Genomic DNA, 24,446 nt, shown 5'->3' with positions numbered 1-24,446 from the left:
CAGGTCAGATGCGGACAATCGATTTCCTTCCATAAAGGATGTTAGTGAGTCAGATTGGCACCACTACTGAGACTACATTCCAAGAGTATTAATGTAATTTAAATGTGGTCAGCTGTCCCGATGGGTTTTGAATCCATGTCAGCACATTAGTCTGAACCTCTAGATTTCTATTCCAGTGAGTAAGATGCCCCACCCCATGGATTTCTACTCCAGTGAGTTACACCCTACCCTCTGGTTGCAAAAAGACTAATTTCACTTGTGTTCAGGATGGATTCAGTAAAGTTTATATCGGTTGAGATTGTTCATCTTGAAAAATTTAACCAGCTGGTAAAACCACCTGATCGGATTCAGGGGAATGATTTGACACTCTGGAATAGGATAAACTTAGAACTGTGGGATTATACAGTGCACAAGACCATTTCTTGTCTTTGCTGACTCTTGAGGTATCCCAGTCAAAAAGTGTACTGCTAGAAAAGCACTGTTGGTCAGGCAGCATCCAAGGAGCAGGACAGTCAATGTTTTGAACATGAGTTCTTCATCAGGAATGAGGGCATCCCATCAATCTCACTCCTCTTTCCCTGTAGCCCAGCAATTCTTTTTCTAATCAAATAGATTTCCAGTTCCCTTTGCAAAATTACTGTAGAATCTGTTTGTACCATTCTTTAAGGCAACGTATTTCAGGTCATAGTAAGTTGATATGTTTTTAAGAAAAAGATCTCCCAAAGGGAAGCTTCTCACATTGCTTCCATTAATACCCCTCTAATGTTGATTATTTTTTGCTTCTGGGATTCTCTGCTGTGAAGGAAACAATCCCAGCTTCTGTACTCTGCCCAGATGAAGTCCCTCATCCCAAGTATCAGTAACCTTCCTCTAGGTGAAAGTGAGGAGTGCATATGCTAGGCTTTTTGCCCAAAATGTCGATTCTCCTGTCGATGCTGCCTGACCTGCTGTGCTTTTCCAGCACCACACTCTTGACAGTAACTTTCCTCTGCAGCTTCTCCAAGGCCATGACTTTCTTAGAAATTGTAATGCCCAGAGATATAGGAAGTGCTGTAGCTGAGTCATAACGCAGGGTGGAACAGTGGCTCAGTGGTTAGCCCTGTTGCCTCACGGCGCCAGGGACCCAAGTTTGATTCCAACCTCGGGCGATTGTGTGGATTTTAAACGTCTCTGCGTGTTTCCTCCCACAGTCTAAGGATGTGCAGATTAGGTGGTTTGGTCATGCTAAATTGCTGATACTATGCCAGGATGTGCAGGTTAGATGGGTTAGCCATGGGAAATTCAGGGTTGAGAGGGGTGGGTGTGTATGGAATGCTCTTCAGGGGGTCAGTGTGGAGTTAAGGGGCTGAATGGCCTGCTCCATACAGCAAAGGATTCCGTGATCTAACTGCTTACTTTCTTATAAAGTTTGACATCCCTTCCTCATTTTGGGACAACACTGTGGCTCAGTGGTTGGCACTACTGCCTCTCAGCACCAGGGACCTGGGTTCGATTCCAGCCTTGGGCGACTGTGTGTGGAGTTTGCACGTTCTCCCCGTGTCTACATGGGTTTCCTCTGGGTGTTCCGGTTTCCTCCCACAATCCAAAGGTGTGCAGGTTAGATGAATTGGCCATGCTAAATTGCCCAGAGTGTCCAGGGATGTGGAGGTTAGGTGCATTAGCCAGGGATAAATATAGGGGAATGATCTGGATGGGTTACACTTCGGAGGCTCGGTGTCACCTTGTTGGGCTGAAGGGCCCATTTCCACACTGTAGGGATTTTAATTCTAATTTTGATTTCTTCACTCTGTACCAAATTTTTTTGTTTCATTGTTTTAGGATTCAAAATCTCTTGCTGATACGAAACTGGCGGCTGCCTGTACATTGTGAAACTTTGGCATGTGTTGTTTGACCTTGTTCTTGCTGGCATGTGTATTTATTGTCTATCTCTAATTGCCCCAAGGGCAGTTGAGAGTCAACTACATTGCTATAGACCTGACACCTCTCATAGGCCAGACCAGGTGAGGATGGCAGATTTCCCTAAAGGACATTAGTGATCCAGATGAGTTTTTCCAACAATTGGCAAAAGCTTCACTATCACCATTAGACGTTTAATCCATGATTTTTATTGGTTTCAAATTCTACCATCTGCCATTGGTGGAATTTAAACCCAAGTCTCCAGGGCATTACCTGGGTTTCTGGATTAATAGTCCAGTATAAGACCAGTAGACTATCACCTTCCTTTATGTGAATAGTTAATAGTTAGCAATGCATAGTTTTAAAAAAAAATAAATTTCCTGTGGCATGACTCGCATTGCCTGAGGTTTCTTTAAGAGATGGGTTGAATGCCATTCAGCATGAGCTAGGACATTGACATAACTTGGGGATGTCTTGGGATCTGCAAGCACTTGAAAGAGGCCTGTCATTACTGAGCTTAAGGTCTAGAGGTTTTGGAATCAGAAGCATTGAAATGCTAAATGTATCTTTGTGCTCTGCTGGTGAGTTTGCTGACTTATACAATCCGTAGCAAACAAAAATTTCCATAAATTACGTGCTAAAGCACACAAGGTTATTGAATGTGCTACTCTTAAGTTTAAACATAAAATTTCCTCAAGCCTGAGAGTGTTGGGGAAGTTTTCTAACTTGATATAAAACCAATATAAAAGTGAATGACCGAGCAAAGACAATTAATTCACAGTAAACATGTAGATTCCTTCCCATGACAAGAACCACCAAAATGACTACTGTCTGCCTGGGCAGATTGTAATAGAAAAGGGCATTTTACCATTGACCAATCCCTTGCTTAAAATAACATTTGGAATTCAATCCCAAGTTTGTCTTATGGAAAGAGCTAAGAAATTCTTGTATCCTCTCAGGATGTTTGTAATTCCTGTTGATACAGTTTGCAAACTCCAAACTGCACGTGTTCTTAGGATAGCCAAATATGATCGTTAGAAGTTTAATGCATGATTTTTATTAGTTTCAGATTCCATCATCTGCCATTGGTGGAATTTAAACCCAGGTCCCCAGGGCATTACCCGGGTTTCTGGATTAATAGTCCAGTGATAATACCAGTAGGCTATCACCTTCCTTATGCAAATAGTTAATCGTTAGTAATGAATAGTTTAAAAAAAAATTTCCTGTGGCGTTACTCACATTGCCTGTGAGGTTTCTTTAAGAAATGGGTTTAATGCCATTTAGTTCTTTAGCTCTTGAGATAAACCTTGCCATTTATCATCTAGGTTTTTGAAGTAAGAAATTGAAAAGATAAATTTAACTAACTTGCTTTGCAATTCATATCCAACCTTTTGCATCTTGCATTTCACTTCAAATTTTGTTTGTGATTGACAGAGGAAAGATAAGACATGGCCTCCATTCTAGCTGGGACTGAAGGTGTCACTACATGCAGCCTTTAAAATAGATTAGGGCTCCAGTTAAGCTTTATTCTAGAGATAAATCAATAACATTAGCCATGCATTTGAATGAGCGGGTCTATGCAGTGGCGTATGTCTATGTTAATTTCTCACAACTTGATATTGAGCCGCTAAAATATTCCAATTCAACAGTCCCAGTTACTTAAACTTGTACAGCACTGTATTCATGTGCACTGTCATGAGGATCCCAACTGGTTGAAAATGTTTATATGCCTTAAAATCTGTAGAATGAACATTTGTAATAAAGTTTCCATATATGTTTGCACTTGTGTTACAGTGACCTATGGAATGGTCAGCTCCAATATGTACTACTATACCAAAGTCATGGCCAGTCTCTTCCTAGATACTCCCTTTTCCAAAAACGAAAACACCAACTTCAGAAGTGTGTCCAACATGGATGATTTCTGGAAGGTACTGTTGCAGTTTGAACACTTCAAATGTAAGGAGTTAAATACAACCACAAAGCATAATGAACCATGATTCATATTCTCGTACTTGTATGTATTTATATTGTAGATTATCTGGTGGCCTTAGTTTTAAAGTTACTGTAAGTTGGGTATATCCAAGTGTTGTTTTATTGCAAGAAAACTAGAGTTGGACACCTTCTTGAAGTGCCTTTGTCATTTACCAAAGGGTTTTCTATTTGTTGGAAGTGGGGTTGGAATAGCTTTTTAAAAAAATCAATTTAAAAAAACTTCTTAAAAACCTCCCTTCATAAAACTAAATTGGAGGATGTCTGAGGAAAGATATGTTGAGAAGTGTTACAGAATTTAAATAACAAAACGTTTGGTGAATAGTTTCTGTCTACTATAAGTAATAACCTGGATTTTTGTGATGGAAAATATTGATAAAGATGTTTGACAAATATGGCATCTGGAAGCCAGGTTTGAGAGAGACTGCAATAATAAAAGTAAGGAAGGATTAGAGCAGCAGATGCATGGGATCACTACTACCTGAAAGTCCCCTCATCCTATTTTGAATTGGAACTACATCCCTTCATTGATACTGGGTCAAAATCCTCAAATTTACTCCCCAATAGCATCCTGAGTCCACCTAAATTCACTCTCCAACAGCCCTCTGGGTCAACTACACGACATATAGTGGTTGGGGGGGAGGGGGGGGGGCGGTGTGGTGAAGCGAGGGGAGCTGGAAGAGTCTTCATTTGAAATTACAGATTCAAAGAAAAGTATGCATATATACTTTCAAAAGACCCTTTAGGTATTGATACATTTCACAGATGATTGGGAATAATCCAGTGTGTGTGTGTTAAATATCATCTTTCCTAGTTTGCAGAAGGCCCTTTGTTAGATGGACTTTATTGGGATATGTGGTATAATAATGAAACACTGGCTGAGAACAGAAGCTTCATTTACTATGAAAATCTGCTTTTGGGAGTGCCTCGCATAAGGCAGCTGAAAGTGAAGAATGAATCATGTAAAATACATGAAGATCTGAAAGATGAAATCAAGGAATGCTATGATGTCTATTCAGTTGCAAATGAAGATACATCACCATTTGGCCTGATGGATAAAACAGCGTATGTATCATTTTATTTTTAATTTCTGCTATAGTTTTGTGAAAATTCTTCATAATGAGTGATGACTGTCTGAAATACTGTACTGCACAATGGAAAACATAATCTTGAAATGACAATGACGTCTGCTGGGCAGCTGTGAGAAGTTGTTTGGATCTGATTTTTAATTTTCTTAATGGAACATTTGGCATTTGCACTAGTGGTGATGCAATCACTTTGACTGTTCTCCCTGTCAGCATTATCCTGTATGAGAGGTTTTGTGCTTAGCATATGAATTTAATTTTGTGCTTTGACTGCATTTGCAGCAAAATGCGTCGACACCCTAAATATTTCAGAGAAGGAAACAAAGGGAAATGCTGTAGTCTATAACCTTAACTGGAATGAGTTGGGTTTACTGTGGTGCTGTCCTGTTACTGACTCACCCCTGTTGTGGTACACTTTCTTGGGAGTATGGGATCACTTTCCATTTCAGCTTCCTCTGTGGGGATCAAAACATGGGCTCCACTGACACACAAGTTCCATTACGTTGCCGTCTATCAGCTGGTTCTAATTCTTCCAGTTAATCAGTTAAGATAATTCACTGTATTACTTTCAAATAATCACAGTTGTTTTTTCACATTGGGTCAGTGTAACCACACTTTGCTGACGCCCAGATTTGATTTCTGTGCCTGGACTGAATTGACTGATCTCAGCCAGGCAGTAGCTCAGGCCCTGTGATGCTGAAAGCAGTTCGGGCACCAAAAATACTTAACAAGTATTGTTGCTGTTATTTGTTGTTTCTTGATCTAAGAAAGAGTAATTTTGTGGCAATTTGTTGTAGATGATATCAGAGTCAATTGTGATATCTTCTGTAGTCAAAAAGTCTGGAACACATAATCCTTGGTCACTTGCAAAGAATGGCTGCTTTAGTGAATTATGTGAAAGTGTACTTAAAGTTTTACATGTTCTGTTGCAATCAGATTTTTATGAGGTAATTATTTCACTTCACTTTGCAAAATAAACCAGCTGGATTTATACAAGTGAAGAAGATTTGAAAGAGACCCGTTACTGGGGGTTAATTGCGACCTACAGTGGAGCTGGATATTACCTGGACCTGGCAAGGAATAGAGATGAGACAATGACCAAGTTAAAACTGCTGAAAGAGAACCTCTGGCTTGATCGAGGCACCAGGGTTGTGTTTATTACTTTCTCCGTCTACAATGCTAACATTAACTTGTTTTGTGTGATCAGGTATGATCAGTTTTAAATGCTTTTCTTGTTTGTCATATATGCAGGAAGCTTCAAACTCAGTGGCTTTTCTTTTGTAAAAGAAAAATGTCCTGACTTTTACAGGAGGTGAAATTCTGCTATATTTAAGGAAAATGTTTTTCTACCTGTGTTGTGCTCTGCAGTTTGGTTTATTGCTATAAATGATATGTCAGCATTATTTGGAATTGAACAAGTTTAATCTAAGGTAAAAGCAATGACTGCAGATGCTGAAAACCAGATTCTGGATTAAAGTGGTGCTGGAAAAGCACAGCAGTTCAGGCAGTATCTACTTTTGATAGATGTAGAAGGCTCTTTTGGGGCCTTGGATGAGGTGAGGGAGGAGGTGTGGGTGCAGGTTTTGCAATTCCTGCAGTGGCAGGGGAAGGTGCCAGGTGGGAGGGTGGTTGTTGGGGGGTGTGGACCTGACCAGGTAGTCACGGAGGGAACGGTCTTTGCGGAAGGTGGAAAGGGGTGGGGAGGGAAATATAACCCTGGTGGTGGTGGAAATGTCGTTGGATGATTTGGTTTATGCGAAGGGTGGAAGGTGAGGATCGGGGGGGTATCTGAACTTGTTACGGTTGGAGGGGTGGGGTCTGAGGGCAGAGGTGCAGGATGTGGAGGAGATGCGTTAGACAGCGTCTTTAACCACATGGGAAGGAAAATTGCGGTCTCTAAAGAAGGAGGCCATCTGGTGTGTTTTGTGGTGGAATTGGTCCTCCTGGGAGCAGATATGGTGGAGGTGGAGGAATTGGGAATACAGGATGGCATTTTTGCAGGAGGTAGGATAGGAAGAGGGGTAATCCAGGTAGATGTGGGAGTCGGTGGGTTTGTAAAAAAAAAAATGTGCTGTGGGAGACCTCCTCGTACTGCCCCACTGAACTCTTCTCTACCTGCCTCGACACTGTCCTATCCCCCTCTAGTCCAGGAACTCCCCACGTACGTTCGAGACACCACCCACGTACTCCACCTCCTCCAAGACTTCCAGTCCCTCTACACCTCCATCCGCCATGACCAGGGCCTCCAAGCCCTCTGTTTCTTCCTCTCCCGATGTCCCCAACAGTACCCTTCCACTAACACACTCGTTCATTCGTTTGGCTGAACTGGTCCTCGCCCTTAGCAATTTCTCCTTCGAATCCTCCTACTTCTTCCAGACCAAAGGGGTAGCCATGGGCATACGCATGGGCCCCAGCTATGCCTGTCTCTTTGTTGGCTACGTAGAACAGTCCATTTTCCGTAGTTACGCTGGCACCACTCCCCACCTCTTCCTCCACTACATTGATGATTGCATTGGCGCCACCTCGTGCTCCCGCGAGGAAGTTGAGCAATTCATCAATTCCACCAACACATTTCACCTTGACCTTTAAATTTACCTGGATCACCTCTGACACCTCTCTCCCCTTCCTGGACCCCTCCATCTCCATTAATGACAACCGACTGGACACTGACATTTTTTACAAACCAACCGACTCCCACAGCTACCTGGATTACACCTCTACCTCCTGCAAAAATGCCATCCCGTATTCCCAATTCCTCTGCCTCCGCCATATCTGCTCCCAGGCGGACCAGTTCCACCACACAACACACCAGATGGCCTCCTTCTTTAGAGACTGCAATTTCCCTTCCCACGTGGTTAAAGATGCCCTCCAACGCATCTCGTCCACATCCCGCACTTCCGCCCTCAGACCACACCCTGCCAACTGTAACGAGGACAGAACCCCCTGGTGCTCACCTTCCACCCTACCAACCTTCGCATAAACCAAATCATCTGACGACATTTCCGCCACCTCCAAACAGACCCCACCACCAGGGATATATTTCCCTCCCCACCCCTTTTCTGCTTTCCACAAAGAACGTTCCCTCCATGGCTACCTGGTCAGGTCCACGCTCCCCAACAACACACCCTCCTGTCCTGGCACCTTCCCCTGCCACCGCAGGAATTGCAAAACCTGTGCCCACACTTCCTCCCTCTCCTCCATCCAAGGTCCCAAAGGAGCCTTCCACATCCATCAGAGTTTTACCTGCACATCTACCAATATCATTTATTGTATCCATCGCTCCCAATGCGATCTCCTCTACATTTGGGACACTGGATGCCTCCTAGCAGAGCGCTTTAGGGAACATCTCTGGGACACCAACACCAATCAACCACGCCACCTTGTGGCCCAACATTTCAACTCTTTTCCACCCCCCCCCCCCCCCCCCCCCCCCCCCCAAGTTAGCCGAGGACATGGAGGTCCTGGGCCTCCTTCATTGCTGCTCCCTCATCAGATGCCTGTAGGAAGAACACCTCATCTTTCGCATCAGAACACTTCAACCCCAGGGCATCAATGTGGACTTCACCAGTTTCCTCACTTCCCCTTCCCCCACCTCACCCCAGTTCCAAATTCCAACTCAGCACTGTCCCCATGACCTGTCCTACCTGCCTATCTTCCTTCCCACCTATCCACTCCACCCTCCTCCCTGGCCTATCACCTTCATCCCCACCCCCACTCATCTATTGTACTCCATGCTACTTTCACCCCACCCCCACCCCACTCTCATTTATCTCTCCACCCTTCAGGCACTCTGCCTCTTTCCTGATGAAGGGCTTTTGCCCGAGACGTCGATTTTCCTGCTCCTCGGATGCTGCCTGAACTGCTGTGCTTTTCCAGCACCACTCTAATCCAAGTTTAATTGAACAAAAATCATCAGTTTTGCATAATTTAAATTATAAGTAACAAAGTTTGAAGAGGACGTACATTCATCATTTTCTGTCGTTAGTGAAGGGGTTAAAGTAGAATTTGGACATTTTTAAAAACAAGCCTTAGTTCAAATTATTATAAAATATTCTGCCTTTTTTTTAAAAAAAGGCAAACGTTAGTCTAAATGCAGGTTAATCGTGGGACCTCAAGTAAGTATTAAATGCAATGGAGGCCTTTTTAATATCTACAAGTATGAGAAATCAAAGTGTGATGTGGAGGAGCTGGTGTTGGATTGGACGGACAAGGTCAGAAGACACATGACACCAAGTTATAGTCCAACAGATTTATTTAACAAGCTTTCGGAGTGCTGCTGCTTCATCAGGTGAAGAGATTTCAAATAAAGTTGTTGGGCTATATCCTGGTGTCATGTGGTTTCTGACCTAAACCAGAAGGTGACAGCTGTGAAGAAATACAAAGAAGTGAATATACATCAAGCACATTTGGAATCTTGAAGTGATTGAAACTATTGGCAATGCTGCTGTTCATGTTTCTTAGAGAGAAAAACAAAGGAGTGTGGACGTTGGTGATCGAAAGCAAACTATGCTGGAGAAGCTCGGCAGTTCTGGCAGCATCTGTGGGTAGAGAAACAGTGGCCCAGCAACCACTTTTAGAATTGTGTATATGTTCCTTAGGTGCTTTGTGGGCAAGATTGTTCCCTTCTGTAAAATTATTGAGTATGGTCAAATAAGATTGGCTTCTACAATATATCATGATCTGGAATTTCTGCAGGAATCCTCCTAATTTTCTGCACTATTAGGTCCTCTTGGAGGGGTGGTTGGAATACCTGGTGGCACCATTTTTCTAGGGGTTGCTCTGATTCCTCGGTGAAAGTGCAGTTCACAACAAACCTCTCCCTCATTTGGCAATTATTCAGCTATTTGTCACTTCAACCAAAAGTAACAAATGATATTTGCAGAAAGTTCATTTGTTTTCAAGTTGGCAATATACCTAATTGCCAGAGAGCATTTTGAATTTTGACAGTGTTTTCTTTCAGTTAATTGTGTCTGATTACATAAGATCTGAAGGAATGGGATCAGTCTTAGGCTGTCAATCTCATCAAATCTGCTTCTCCATTCAGTACCATCAGGACTCCACTTTCCTGACGGTGTCCCATGACCCTTCTCTTCCTTCTCATTCAAAGTCTATCTAACTCAGTCTTGAATGTATTTTATGACCCAGCCTCTACTGCTCACTGCACAAAAGGTGATGCTGAAAATTGTTCATCTCCTGACAGAAAATACATTCCTTCTCATTGCTGTCTTCAATGTGGAACCCCTTATTTTAAATCTGTGCCCCTCCTATGAAAGGAAACATTTTTCCATCATTGATCTTATCTCAGCTTCTTGGAATCTGTTTCTGTAAATCACTCCTTGTTCTTCTAAACTCCAATGAGTTGAAACCCGATAAGACCACCCCATCATCCCAGGATTAAGGCTGGTTCACCCTCGCTAAATTGCTTCCAATGCAAATATATCCTTCCTTTATGTAAGAGAACCACAATTGTAGACAGTAGTCCAGAATAATCGAGGGAAATCAGGGGACTTGCTTTAGATAGTTCTAACCTTTATTCATCTAACTCTGTGGGTTGTGTGATGTATCTTGACCATTCACAATTTGTTGTATGTACTTTGTTTTAATATAATCTCTGTTAAATCAGGAATTAAGTGATGTTAGTCCTATCTTTCAAAAATGATCTTTTTGTCCCACTTGCCTAGGTTGGTGGTTGAATTTCCAGCAACAGGCGGGGCTCTTTCATCATGGCAGTTTCAGACAGTGAAACTCATTCGCTATGTATCCTCATTTGACTATTTCCTGGCAGCTTGTGAACTTGCCTTCTGTATTTTCATATTTTACTACATAATTGAGGAGATTCTGGAGATCTATATTCACAAGTTATGTTACTTCAAGAGTGTTTGGAACTGTTTGGATGTTGTGATTATTGTGGTAAGTGTCCATCCGTGGAAAGAAATTATTTTCCTGCATTTTGTGCTGGAACCTCAAATTACTAACTAACATTACTAGCGAAATGAAAGAAAGACCTTCTGCCAGCAACACTACTTATAGAAACGAGAAAACCTTACATTTTAATAGAACCTTTTGTGATCTCGGGATGTCAAAGCACTTTACAGCTGGCAAAGTGTAATCACTGTTTTAACATAGGAAATTCTCGCCCCTGCTAGTTTCTCAGGCCTTCATTTCTGGGACCTGGAAAAGTATATGAGGCATTTTTGCATATCCTGTCTCCTCACTTGTGCAATATTGTACCTTAAAACAATTAACTCCTCCTCCTCCTCTGGACACCCTCTGTAGTGGTACTGCACACATGGATCTTGTGTTGGTTGAGTGCTCAATGAGTATTACCATAACTTCTCATTTTTGGGTTCTTGTGCCCTCCCGTCCTCATCCCAAATAAGCATTGCTTGACTCAAGTTGTATAACTTTGTGATGTTGACTCAATGGTTTAGGTAATTGTTTTAATTTCTTGTTTTCCAGTTATCCTTGATAGCAATTTGCATCAATATCTATCGCACATCAATAGTGAATGAGCTTTTGGGCGAGTCACTGGAGAACCAGAATTCATACCCCAATCTTGAATCTCTAGCTTATTGGCAGATTCAGTTTAACAACATGGCAGCAATGGTTATATTTTTTGTATGGATTAAGGTATGTATACAGCCAGGTTATACAACTTGAACATCCAGATTAAGTTCCTTGATCAACCTTTTAAACTCCTAACTTCCTGATTTCATTTATTTTCAATTAAGTTGTAATAATGATTATGTTTATGTTTAAATGTGGATAGTGAACTATGAGGGTGGGTATAAGATGCTAAAATTTGGCCCACATGTTACAGTGAACTGCTGCATGGCGATAGGTTACTAACCCCACTTCATGGCTGTATTTTCATTCATACAGTAGTCATTGCTCCTGAAAGGGTGGGAGCTGGATGAATACTGTATTTTTTAAGTTTGTTCTTTCATTGGGCATTGCTATCTTTGACAAAGTGAGCATTTATTGCCCATTCCTGACTGAACTGAGTGTCTCAGTAGGGTCAGTTCAGAAGATAGTTAAACTTCAGCCACATTGCTGTTTGTCTGGAATCATGTAGACCAGGCCTGGTAAGGACAATCAGGTTTCTGTCACTTAATTACATCAGTCAACCAGATGGGTTTCACTGTCCGAGACCAAACTAATCAACTGAATGTACCTTTCCTGTGGTGCTGCTATGGGATTTGAACTGATGACTCAGTGTATTAACTTGGTTTTCTCAAGTATGAGTCCAGTGATGATATTACAACATTCCTTCCATAACTGGGTGACGGGTGATTCAGCTGAAGTGTTTCAGACAATTAAATGATTTCGTGGAATAGATACAGAGAAACTATTTACTCTGTCATGGGATTTTAAATTGAAAGCTAAACCCAAGGGTGATGTTAGGAAGCACTTCACATAAAGGTGAATGAAAATGTGGAACATTTTCGCTCCAGTGAGTTTATGGGAAGCAATTTAAAACTCAATCCTGAGATTCATTTTTGTTTATTTGTTTTAAGGGTATTAGCAAGGTCTGGAGCGAATGTGGTTAGACTGAATGATAGAGCAGACTTGGGGACAGAATGGCCAAATCCTGGTCTTTGTCTTCACTTGTTCAGAGGATGTGGGCATTGCTGGTGGGCCCACATTCATTGCCCATCCCTAGTTGCCCTTGAGAAGGTGGTGATGAGCTGCCTTCTGGAACTGCTGCAGACCCTGTAAGTAGATGCACAATGTCGTGAGGGAGAGAATTCCAGAATTTGACCCAGCGACACTAAAGGAACAGTGATAGATGTTTCTAATCAACCTATTCAGACATTTTATGACATACCTGTAGCACATCTATCATTTGAACCTGTGTCTACTGGTTGAGAGGAAGGGACATTACCACTGCACCACTGGAATCCTTGACACTAATGATATATTTGTACTCTATGACATTTGCTGGTTGGGTCAGCAGTTAATAATGGGGAGATGCCATTTAAGGTTTTCAGTACACTTGAGTTAAATTAAGTGAAATGGATTTATGACCTAAACTTTTTATTTTCACAGATCTTCAAATTTATTAGTATCAATAAGACCATGACACAGTTGTCTTCTACCATGTCTCGCTGTGCCAAAGACATTATAGGATTTGCCATCATGTTTTTTATTGTTTTCTTGGCTTACGCTCAGTTGGCATACCTAGTCTTTGGCCCTCAGGTTGATGACTTCAACACTTTCCACACTTGCATGTAAGTGTCTTATTTTTAGCCAAGAATGGGAATTTGAGTCTGACTCAGATGGAGAGTTCAAAATTATAACTTGTTTTATATTTTCTTGTACATTTATGTGTTTCTTTTCCTGTGTCAACCCATCTAGAAATGCTTTTTTTGTTTTATGTTTTTTTTATATGTGCATGCAAGATCTTTCACTCTCATCTGTCTTTCACTCATTTGGCACTGGGCACTCTCACCGCTATTTCCTGGTTATTAACTTAAATCCCTTTTATGTAAATTTAAAGTTCTCCATCCCCAGTCTTTTATGCAGTAACTTGATTCTGGTTCATGGATTAACAAGATTCCCTGAAATAAAACAGTGATTTTTTTTTTCCACTGTTTTGTATCCTGAGTCCTCCAGGTCTCCCTCCATCTGTTTGGATCTATAAGTCTGTGCTGTTTTTGACAAAATGGGACTATTGTCTGCTTCTGAATATTTTAAAGAAAAGGGTGCTTTAGCTAGTTGCGACTCTAGCAACATTCCCTGGTACTTCGAGTTAGTGTGTGTGTGTGCGCTAATGTAGTCTATGTAGATATTGAGATTGGAATATTTGTCATAGAAAATGACAATTTTTGACTATGTATTAGTCAATAAAACTCATTGTACAAATAAATTACCAACAATGGAGAAATGATCTCCCTTGTCAAAAACATATTCTGTCGTCTTTATCTATTCCTCATTGATATCAAATGTAAGTGGAGGTGACAGAGAAGTAAAAGTGGCAAAACTAATATTTTTCCCTCGTATTCTCTTTTTCTTTTTCTATCCCTTTTTGTAGTTTTACTCAATTTCGCATCATTTTGGGAGATTTTGATTTTGCCAAAATTGAAGAAGCTGACCGGATTCTGGGACCAGTTTATTTTGTCACTTTTGTGTTCTTCGTTTTCTTTATTCTCTTGGTGAGTCTTAAATGCAGTCATCTCTGAAGGAAGTATATAGTTTTTAAAAAATCCGAATATGCTACTTGCAACATGCTTGGTTAGTTTGATTATTTTCTGTTACTACAAGACCCATCTTTACATGTGAGTGTCTACTCTGATGCTGCCTCACAGCCTGCCAGTGCGTGGCCTTTGGCTGCTAATCAGGTGCTGATCCAGTCAGCAGAAGATAGTTGGGCTCAAATTCATTAGAACCATCATTCCATCTGAATTAATACTTTACACACTGGATTCAAGTGCAGTTCTGTCAAGAGTTACCTTAAGCTTCAAACTTCAAAACAGGCAAGATTATTACAAAGACCTGGCTTTAATAACTCTTAGTATCTCTCAGTTTGTAAAAATAGCCCAATCCTTTATATATACCTTTGCTGTTTGGAGGAGAATGTGTAGCAGTCCTAGGTTTTCAAATATTCAGGTACTTAGGGGAGCATTGTTCATAATGCTCCTAACATTCTAATGTTGCTGACTCCCCGTGAGCAATGCCAAGGCGATTTGCTAACATATTGTGAAACAAATTGTTTCCATTTATAATTTAGTTTTATTTCTACTTGAGATTTTGTCTTTCACTTGATTTCTGTGCATTTCACCAGAACGTGTTTTTGGCCATTATTAACGACACCTACTCTGAAGTGAAATCTGACATGGCTCAGCAGAAAAATGAGATGGAACTCACTGACCTTATCAAGAAGGTATTGGTTTTGTTTTTTGCTATAATGTGGCTTTGCTTCAGTAGAAAACCATATTGTTTTGCGCACTCTGCATTAGGGGACATAGTTGTAGGGTTTAATGATTGTTTTTGTGATTGAGAATGTCCTCTGGCCACTTAATATGTTGCTGCCTTACAATGTGTTCAAGTTTGTAATCCTAGTAATAATTTACAAAACACAAAAGTGGCGATGGTATCATTACTGGGCTGTTAATCCTGAGACTGAGGGACCCGGGTTCAAATCCTGCCCTGGCAGATGGTGGAATTTGAATTCAATAATAATTTGAAATAGTTTACTAATCATTAATCCATTGTCGATTGTCAGGAAAAACCATCTGGTTCACTAATGTCCTCAAGGAAGGAAGCTGCTGTCCTTACTGGTTTAGCCTACATGTGACTCCAGCCTCATAGCAATGTGGTCGACTCTTCACTGCCCTCTGGGCAATTGGAGAGGGCAATAAATGCTGGTCCAGTCAGTGGTGCCCTCATTCCTGTGAATGAATTAAAACAAAACATTCTGTCTTCACAGTGAGAATAGCCTCTAGTGTATTGTATAGCATTACCACTGTCTCAACTTAGAACAGATCAAGCAATTCTAGACTGGGTATCTATGAGGTGCTGTGAGCCATCAACAGTAGTAGAATTGGACTCCAGCATAATCTGCAGACTCATGACCTGGCATAGCCCCACTCAACCAGGGGATCAGCCCTGGTTCCATGGAGAGTGCAGGAGGGCATGATAGGGGCAGAATCACATGTACCTTAAAAGAATGAGCTGACAACCTGATGAAGCTACCAAGCAGCAAGTGTTAGACCGAGCTAAGTGAGCCCACAACCAATGAATTAGCTCAAGCTCTGCAGTCCTGCCGCATCCAGTTGTGAATGGTGATGGACTATTTAAACAACTTGCTGGAGGAAGAGGCTCCACAAATATCCTCCTCCTCAATGATGGAGAAGCCCAGCACGTCAGCGCAAAAAAGAAGGCTGAAACATTTGCACCAGTCTTCTGCCAGAAGTGCCAAGTGAATGATCCATCTCTGCTGCATGCAGTGATCCTCAATATTGTAGATGCTAGTCTTTGTCTAATTCCATTCACTCTCTTTTGTTCTGATTCGTTGGTTTGAGGTACTGGATACTGCAAAGCCTATGAACCCTGACATCATTCTGGTGATAGTACCAGACCTGTGCTCCAGAATCTGTCACTCTCCTAACTAAGAAATGCAACAAAAATCCTTAGGCAGCACTTTCTAAACCCACGGCGACTACCATCTAGATAGACAGAGCAGCAGATAGATGGTGACATCACCCTCTGCAAGTTTCCCTCCAAACCACTCGCCATCCTGACTTGGAAATATATTACCATTCCTTCACTCTCACTGGATCAAAATCCTGGAATTCCTACCCTAAGGGCATTGCGGGTCTACCTACAGCACATGGACTGCAGCAGTTCAGGGGGGCAACTAGGGACGGTAGTAAATGCTGTGCCCAGACAGTGATTGCCATGAGTGAACAGAAAAGTTTATAACTGCTGCAATGTTTTGTATTTAGAAGCTAATAATTGTTGGTCTGATTTGGTGCCGAATGTTTCAGACAAAATGTTTAATTGCTATTAGAAACAATTATACTCAGTTAAGTATTTCACAAGAAACGTCATTAGCACCACCGTGCAATCTGTGCCAGGAGCAGCTCTGAAACCACATTCTGGATTTGGCTGCTTAAAACTCACCCTGAACTGTTCCACTAGCTGGCATGTTGCATTCTACAGATTTAATCTTCAATTCATGGCACACTGACACTATTCTGTATTGTTGCAGTTCTGATTTGAAGCTTACTTAGATTTATCGCCAAAGGTTTGGCTCATTACTTGTGTGGTTATTATTATGCTGTTTTATGAAGATACATGTGGCACTAATTGTTTATGAAGCTAGTGACTTTGGGTACCAGAAACCAAAGGTATTCAAAAGCTTAATTCACTGAGAACTACATACGTGTTATATACCATGCCTACCCTGCCCTGGAGCACTGATGTCTTATGGAAAAATCCTGCCTTGATTTTGTCCTAAACACTTAATTCACATTTCGCCATCAACTTTGATCTAGATTCAAGATTAGATTAGATTAGATTAGATTAGACTTAGTGTGGAAACAGGCCCTTCGGCCCAACAAGTCCACACCGACCCGCCGAAGCGAAACCCACCCATACCCCTACATTTACCCCTTACCTAACACTACGGGCAATTTAGCTTGGCCAATTCACCTGACCCGCACATCTTTGGACTGTGGGAGGAAACCGGAGCACCCGGAGGAAACCCACGCTGACACGGGGTGAACGTGCAAACTCCACACAGTCAGTCGCCTGAGTCGGGAATTGAACCCAGGTCTCAGGCGCTGTGAGGCAGCAGTGCTAACCACTGTGCCACCGTGCCGCCCATTAAAACACAACTTGCCTGGAACGTAAACCAAGCGCTGAGCTGTTTGCGATTTTCTGCAGGGGAGGCGAACACCATCATGGCAGCAGAGAGACTTTACAATATTCACGTTTCCACACCACAGTTTATTCCCCTGGCACATCAACGCAGCAGGGATCGAAGCAGCATTTTAACAACGCTGCGGCGGTGGAGTTGACCAGCGGAAATGGCAGTGGTGGGATTCGAACCCACGCCCCTTGCAGGCCTGGAATCTGGATCCAGCGCCTTAGACCGCTCGGCCACACCACCAGAAAGATGTTAGCTGGCTGTCTCTCTACAGATGCTGTCTGAACCGCTGGTTTTGTTTTCGATTAATTCAGCCATAAATAGAAAGGGTTTGTCTAATGAATCTTTTTATTCTGAATAAGCCACAGTTTTCCCACAGGTACCCACTTTTGTATTCTATCTGTTTAATTAGCAGTGTTTCGGTAGTCACATCATTATGCAGAATCCTGTTGCCACCGCGGCTAAAGTATATTCTTAATCCAGGATTGACTTGCATGAGCATGGCTTAATTGCAAACATTAGGCCTGGAGTCACAAAGAGATTCAGTTCAGTGAGTCAGTGCCCTCCATTTTGGGTAGGGATATTTAACTGTGCAGTCAAGATTTCTGCTAAGTGGTATGCATGCAATAAATACCACTCATGCATACAAAAGAAAGTAAATATTCACTACATGAAACTTTTGAGTACAACACAACTTGTCTGGTTACCAAAGTCTTGGCTGCTCATTATGTGTTGATCTTCAATCCAACTGCTTTCCAACTTATTATCTTGTCATATGAAAGTTCATCCTGGCTGCAACTCTCTTTCTAAACCAGGGATGCAGCAAGGCTATGGTGAAGCTCCGGCTGAGGAAGACTACAGTAGATGACATTACTGAGACTCTGCGTCAAGCTGGAGGAAAACTAAACTTTGATGAGTTACGTCAGGATCTGAAGGGGTACTGTGAAAATTGTCATCTTGGAAGATTTCTTTTTCCCAGTTGGTATGCAGTTATTTTTTTTTAAAATGCAATTTTCACTCTGTAGGAAGGGTCATACTGATGCAGAGATAGAAGCAATCTTTGCCAAATATGATCAGGATGGTGATCAGGAGCTGACAGAACATGAACGTCAACAGATGAGGGACGACTTGGAGAAGGAGAGGGTGAGTTAATCATCATCTTTGCTTCATTTGTGTAAGTTGGAATGTACTTTATATGTTAAATAAATCTGTAAATCAGCCTGTGGTGCCATCATGTGCAAATGTAACTTTTTTTGTAAATTAGTAAGATTAGTTAAATCTATTTCAGATACTGGATTAATGAAGTGAAAGATAATGGGGGTCAAGAGGGTATAGTCCTACTGGACCGTAGGGCTGATGATTATATAGCGAGACAGAGAGAGACGACTGGTGGTGGTTTCACATGAGGGTCACCATGTCTCTGCCAAAGGGAAAGACCGAGCAGGCAGGACCTTTGGTGCCAGACCTGGCTCCATGCAGTTAGTGTCACTTTGCACCGCAGTCCAGCCATCCAACAATCAAGGTAACCGCCTCAACAAAGTATTATTAATGGTCTGAGCACACATTCCAGTGACTCATTTTATTTTATTTTTAACCAACATCAAGGAGATGAAATCTTCTAGGAATTCATGGTAAATCATGAAGCCATGTGATGTTCTTAAATCTGTACAAACTAGAAAAGATGCCTTGTTTATGAGTGTGAGAAGAGTATTGCACTGTATTAATTTACAAACTGGTGTCAAATTCAAGAAAGTAGAGTGTGTGTGTGTGTGTGTGTGTGTGTGTGTGTAGATTCCAATTCAATCAGGGTAGCAATATAAATTTAGCCACCGAGTATTCCGCTTTGTTTTAAAGGATGATTTGGACTTGGATAGGAGCTCACTGCCTCGGTCAGCGAGTGGCCGGAGCTTCCCGCGGAGTATGGATGATTCTGAGGAAGAAGATGAAGACGATAGTGGGCATAGCTCAAGGAGGAGAGGCAGCAGCTCCAGTGGGGTATCATATGAAGAGTTTCAAGTGTAAGCATTTCATTTATCGACCCAATCTAGAGCATAATTTACAACTGTACTGATTTTCTATAGACTTGGAGCTGATGGTGCAGTGATAATGTCATTGGACTGAGGTGCACAGCCCCCACCTATTGCTTTAGGGACATGGGCTTGAAACCCACCATGGCAGGTGGAGAGATTTGAATTCAGTACAGTCTGGCTTTTTAAGAAAACCCTCTAAGGGTGCCTATATAACCATTGTTAACTGGTTAGTTTAAAAATCTGGTTCACTAATGTCCTTCAGCAAAGGAAATCTGCCCTTTTTACCAAGTCTGCCTCACATGTGACTAAACTTTTCACTGCCTTTTTAAAATGACCGAGAGAGCTAATCAGTTGGGGATAGGGTGCAAATGGTACCCACAATTCATTTTCACAAATGTAAAAGTAGTAAGTTAAGGCGCAGAGTAACAGATTTTGGAATGGTATATGAGACAAGAAACCAAGACAACTGTTTTTGATTGAGTGGTCAATAAACTCTATCTTATAGCTCCTTTTTAACCTGAATTTTACAGGTGCTACCTGTATAGAAATATGACAATAATTTTCTAGTCAGCCTATTCAGGATGCTCTTACAAACCTTTATTGAACAGGTAGGATTTGATCCCTGACCTCCGAGATAGAAATATTACAACTGCACCACAAGAGCCTCGAATACCTGTCCATTGTTATTTTCTGATCAACCTGTTCAGAGATAGTATTAGACATCCATAAAGCAGATGTAACTTGATCCTGGGCTTCTTGGTTCACAGTTAGGAACACTATCACTGTGCCACAACACTCCCACTACCTACATATCAATATTCTCAAATTAACCCGTTCAGAGACGTTATGACACCCCTCTGGAGTAGCTGGGAGTTGAAATCAGGCATCTTGACTCAGAGGTAGATACACTAGCTGCTTCCTGTATATGATACTTGCTCATCGAGCTGTTAAGAGATGTTAATGCACTTCTCTGGAACAGATATGACTTGAACCCAGGTCTCCCGGCTCAGGTACGGATACTAATCGCAACCTTTATAGTTTATATTTTCTAATCAACCTGATGCTACGTGGTCCAACAGGTAATAGCCTCTGCGTGCTGCTGCTTAATCTTTAATAAACTTATTAATGTCTTTAGTTTTTGTGATTTAACCAGCCATTATCACAAAACCTAGTGGCATTGGACAGATTAATGCTGTTTGAAATTAATCTATCAATTCAAGTGATGTTATCACTTGTGTGAACAATAAGAAAGGTTGCTAATTAGGTGGTCCAATTTAAAGGAAGAAGGCTTTAGTGCAGTGGTAGTATCTCTGAGCCAGGAGGCCTAGGTTTTAGGCCTATCTGCATGAAAGATGTGTCATAATGTGGCTGAACAGGTAGATTAGATTAGATTACTTAGTGTGGAAACAGGCCCTTCGGCTCAACTCCACACCAACCCGCCGAAGCGCAACCCACCCATACCCCTACATTTACCCCTTACCTAACACTACGGGCAGTTTAGCATGGCCAATTCACCTGACCTGCACATCTTTGTGACTGTGGGAGGAAACCGGAGCACCCGGAGGAAACCCACGCAGACACGGGGAGAACGTGCAAACTCCACACAGTCGGTCGCCTGAGGCAGGAATTGAACCCAGGTCTCAGGCGCTGTGAGGCAGCAGTGCTAACCACTGTGCCACCGTGCCGCCCACAAATTAGGAAATAGCTGCATTTTAAAGGCAATATAGAAATCGAGAGACCTGGATATGTAGATAACCAAATGTTTGATGTCAGCAGTATATCGGCCGGGAGGTGGCTGATAAGGGGAATGGGATCCTTTGCTTTAGTAATAGTGAAACAGAAGATGAAAAGAAAGGAACTTTGCTAACTTTTAAAGGATGTTGGTTTCAAATATTCTGACATGGATTTTAAATTAATGTAAGAATGGATATTAGGATTCACCAAACAGCAATCTGGGATTATTAAGTTGTCTAAAGAGAAAGCACGTGAGGGAGTACGGACTGGGAAGGTGATGAAAGAACAGAGGGAATGTGATGAGAGGAAACTCGTATGAAACATAGCATGGGCTGGTCTGGCAGAATAGCCTGTTTCTGTGATGTAAAACCTTTATTGAACAAAGTAGAGGCCATCCACATTAATAAAACATCTTCCCAGATGAGTAGGCTTATTTTGTGATAAGTGCTGGGAACAGTTTGTAAAGCAAATGACCCGATTCCTTGATGTTCAGGCTGGTGAGGCGTGTGGATCGAATGGAGCATTCCATTGGAAGCATTGTGTCAAAAATCGACGCAGTGATTGTGAAGCTGGAGGCCATGGAGAGAGCCAAGCTGAAAAGGCGAGATGTGCTGGGCAGATTGCTCGATGGTGTGACAGAGGTGAACCTATTTAATATTTAGGAGCATAAACGGATTTACAGTATTTGGTGTTAACAGTCAACTTGGTGTTGCTGGTCTCTATTATCTTGGCCGTAGTGGGTTTTGTTTTTTTTAATTAGAGTCAAGAGTTTTTACTGCAGGGATGAGGCCTTTTGGCCCATCATTTCTACACTGACCATCAGGCACTCATCTATTTGAATCCCATTTTTAGGCAAGTGCTCCATGTCCTTGTGTGCTGTGGCATTTCAAGTGTTCATCTAGATAAGTTAAATGTTTTATGGGCATCAGCATCTACCACACTTCTAGGCAATGGGTTCCAAATACCTGTTAACCTCTGGGTGGAAAGGTTCATCTAGAATCAAATGGGTATTTGGTGACCAGTGCAGACGTGAGCTGAATTCAGCCATCATCTAATTGAGTGGCAGAACCGGTTTGAGGGGGTTGAATGGCTCCCTCTTAAAAAGTAGGAAAACATGCTGACATACTGGAGTTGAATTGATTGAATCTGGCTTTATATATCCAAATAAAAGCAAAATACTGGAGATCTGAAATAAAAACAAAGCCTTGGAGAAGCTGAACAGCTTTGGCTGCGTCTGTGTCTCCAAATGAGTCATTTCAGGTGTGAAAGTTTAACTGTGTTTCTCTCTCCACTGATGTTGCCAGATCTGCTGAGTTTCTCCAGCAATTTCTATTTTTATTTTACATCAAACTCCACTCTCCATACACTACTTTGCACTCAAGTGAATAAATGACAAACTCCACTTTTCATTTCTAAGCCCGTCTAACAAATGTGAGAAAGGGAAGCTCGGTGATAATGTTGCACATTCCTTCTGTTTGTAGTGGGAGGGCTTGGAATTCTGGGAAAGGCAGCCCTGTAAAATTGCATACAAAGCTAATGAATTGTCTTGTAGGATGAGCGACTGGGTCGTGACAATGACGTTCACCGAGAGCAAATGGAGCGTCTGGTGAGGGAGGAGTTGGAACGCTGGGAGTCTGATGAGACCGTGTCGCAGCTGAGTCAGCATCTGGGAACACCTCTGGGAATAAATGGGAGATCCCGCTCCCGCAGTTCTCGCCCATCCTCCTCTCAGTCTACTGATGGCCTGGAAGCTGGGGGGGTAGGGGCCAGCCATGTTTAGTCTGTTAATGCCATGGTCAGTTAATCCCCTCATACATCCCTGAACCTATATTGTCATGGCTGTTTGACAGTATGTCAGTATTTTTGCATTTTAATTTCAAATCACTTTTTTACCGAGTTGTGCCTTGATCAGCTGAGCTTGAATGAATGCACACAACACTGTTTGGGGTGAATCACAAAATATATAATCATGAATTTTTGTACACTCTCTTATCATTCAGAACGAAAGAATTGCCTGCACATTTCACCCAGGAATTCAAAGAGGTTCACAGTTGAATGCATCAGTGTATGAATAAAAGTTTTCTCTTAACACAATTTTTGTTTTTGTCTGGCAAATGTAATAAGAATTTTCAAAGGCAAAAAAATTATGTGGCCAGATCCATTTCAGACATATGCAGACCTGCTGCTTTTACGCACATTGATTGTGAGGAAATTTTTTTTAAAACCCTCGTTACTGAACAGAGGTTGCAAACAATTACAGCCTTAGGGGTTTTCCTTTAGTACTTTTATCACATCTCACACGAGTGATATGTTTCTTTATCACTGGGCCTCTCTGACAGGACAGGAATTACATGGAAACAGTCTAAGTAAACATGTTACATATGTTTGTTTTATAAATTTATTTGGGAACTTTATTTGCTTATAGATCCAACACAGATATTTTTTGTATTAGATTAAAAACAATTCCATTTCCAAATAAGAGACCAGAGCAAATCTAAACCTTTTTTTAAGAAAGTATTTGTATTTAAACAGTTACATTTTCAAATTGAGAAGGAGTGTGCCTATCGCCAAATGTAAAGACAACTTGTAAAAATGTCTTTCTACCTATTGTATACTTTTTCCTAAATAGCCTAGATTTAACATTATGCAAGTGATGTTGAATAAGAATTTACTTGTACCTATTAATGCATCACACAACTTTTATGAACCAAATAAAGCCTGTTAATATGTGATGTGTAGGAACCTTTAACAAACTTCATTTTGGAGTGCGTAATCTCATGGGTATCCATGTTGTGTCTTGACGCTGTGCGTACCAATGCATAAAGTGTCTAGTTTTGTCGAGTTTGGGTTTTTGTATTCCCTGCATTTTATAATCCCAAATATGAGCTTTAATTTAATTATATAAGCATGTATCATGTAACAACTCATTTTTAGTTTTTAGAACCATGTGGTAGAACTACAACTTAATTTTAGATCACGAGTCTTCCATTTTAATAGTGGATTTTTTAGGTTAGAGGCCTGTTATATTCAAGCACTTTACTCAATAAAGAAAAACTTCTGCACAATTAATTGTCTACCTGTATTTTTTGTGTAGCCAATGTCGGACAGGGCGTGAGGAATAGATATATTTTCTAAACCTGTTCAGACATATTATTACACACTTCTGGAACATGTGGGAATTGAATCTGGATCTCCACAGCCAGAGACAAGGGCACTACTGGTGCACCACCAGACCCCCTCATGAAGAAACCAGGCACGAGTCTTGGTAGATGGAGCTTAATGTAAGTGAAGGTATGGTAATGCATTGTGGTAGAAATGACTACATGGCAGCCTAGTATT

At 41.5% G+C, this 24,446-nt stretch overlaps 1 protein-coding gene and 1 non-coding gene across 2 annotated transcripts in view; one reads left to right on the top strand and one right to left on the bottom strand.

Moving 5' to 3' along the window:
* pkd2 (polycystic kidney disease 2) overlaps window positions 1–24,143 on the top strand; it is a 32,861-nt gene extending 8,718 nt beyond the window's left edge. Inside the window, exons 3-15 of the mRNA XM_060851572.1 lie at window positions 3,691–3,824; window positions 4,700–4,950; window positions 5,953–6,177; window positions 10,652–10,880; window positions 11,430–11,600; window positions 13,020–13,201; window positions 14,005–14,125; window positions 14,755–14,853; window positions 18,159–18,280; window positions 18,369–18,486; window positions 19,198–19,361; window positions 21,601–21,748; window positions 22,660–24,143. Of these exons, the coding sequence (XP_060707555.1) occupies window positions 3,691–3,824; window positions 4,700–4,950; window positions 5,953–6,177; window positions 10,652–10,880; window positions 11,430–11,600; window positions 13,020–13,201; window positions 14,005–14,125; window positions 14,755–14,853; window positions 18,159–18,280; window positions 18,369–18,486; window positions 19,198–19,361; window positions 21,601–21,748; window positions 22,660–22,887 (2,192 nt within the window). The 3' untranslated portion in view covers window positions 22,888–24,143. The remainder of the gene's footprint in view (window positions 1–3,690; window positions 3,825–4,699; window positions 4,951–5,952; window positions 6,178–10,651; window positions 10,881–11,429; window positions 11,601–13,019; window positions 13,202–14,004; window positions 14,126–14,754; window positions 14,854–18,158; window positions 18,281–18,368; window positions 18,487–19,197; window positions 19,362–21,600; window positions 21,749–22,659) is intronic.
* Window positions 17,505–17,586, bottom strand: trnal-cag (transfer RNA leucine (anticodon CAG)). Its single transcript has one exon. It is a non-coding gene; the product is annotated as a tRNA-Leu (tRNA).
* Window positions 24,144–24,446: the final 303 nt, after the last annotated feature.

The sequence above is a fragment of the Hemiscyllium ocellatum genome, chromosome 36, assembly GCF_020745735.1.
Source record: "Hemiscyllium ocellatum isolate sHemOce1 chromosome 36, sHemOce1.pat.X.cur, whole genome shotgun sequence".
NCBI classification, from domain to species: domain Eukaryota; kingdom Metazoa; phylum Chordata; class Chondrichthyes; order Orectolobiformes; family Hemiscylliidae; genus Hemiscyllium; species Hemiscyllium ocellatum.
The sequence above is the reverse complement of the archived record's forward strand: the minus strand, read 5'-3'. Positions and strand labels throughout refer to the sequence as shown.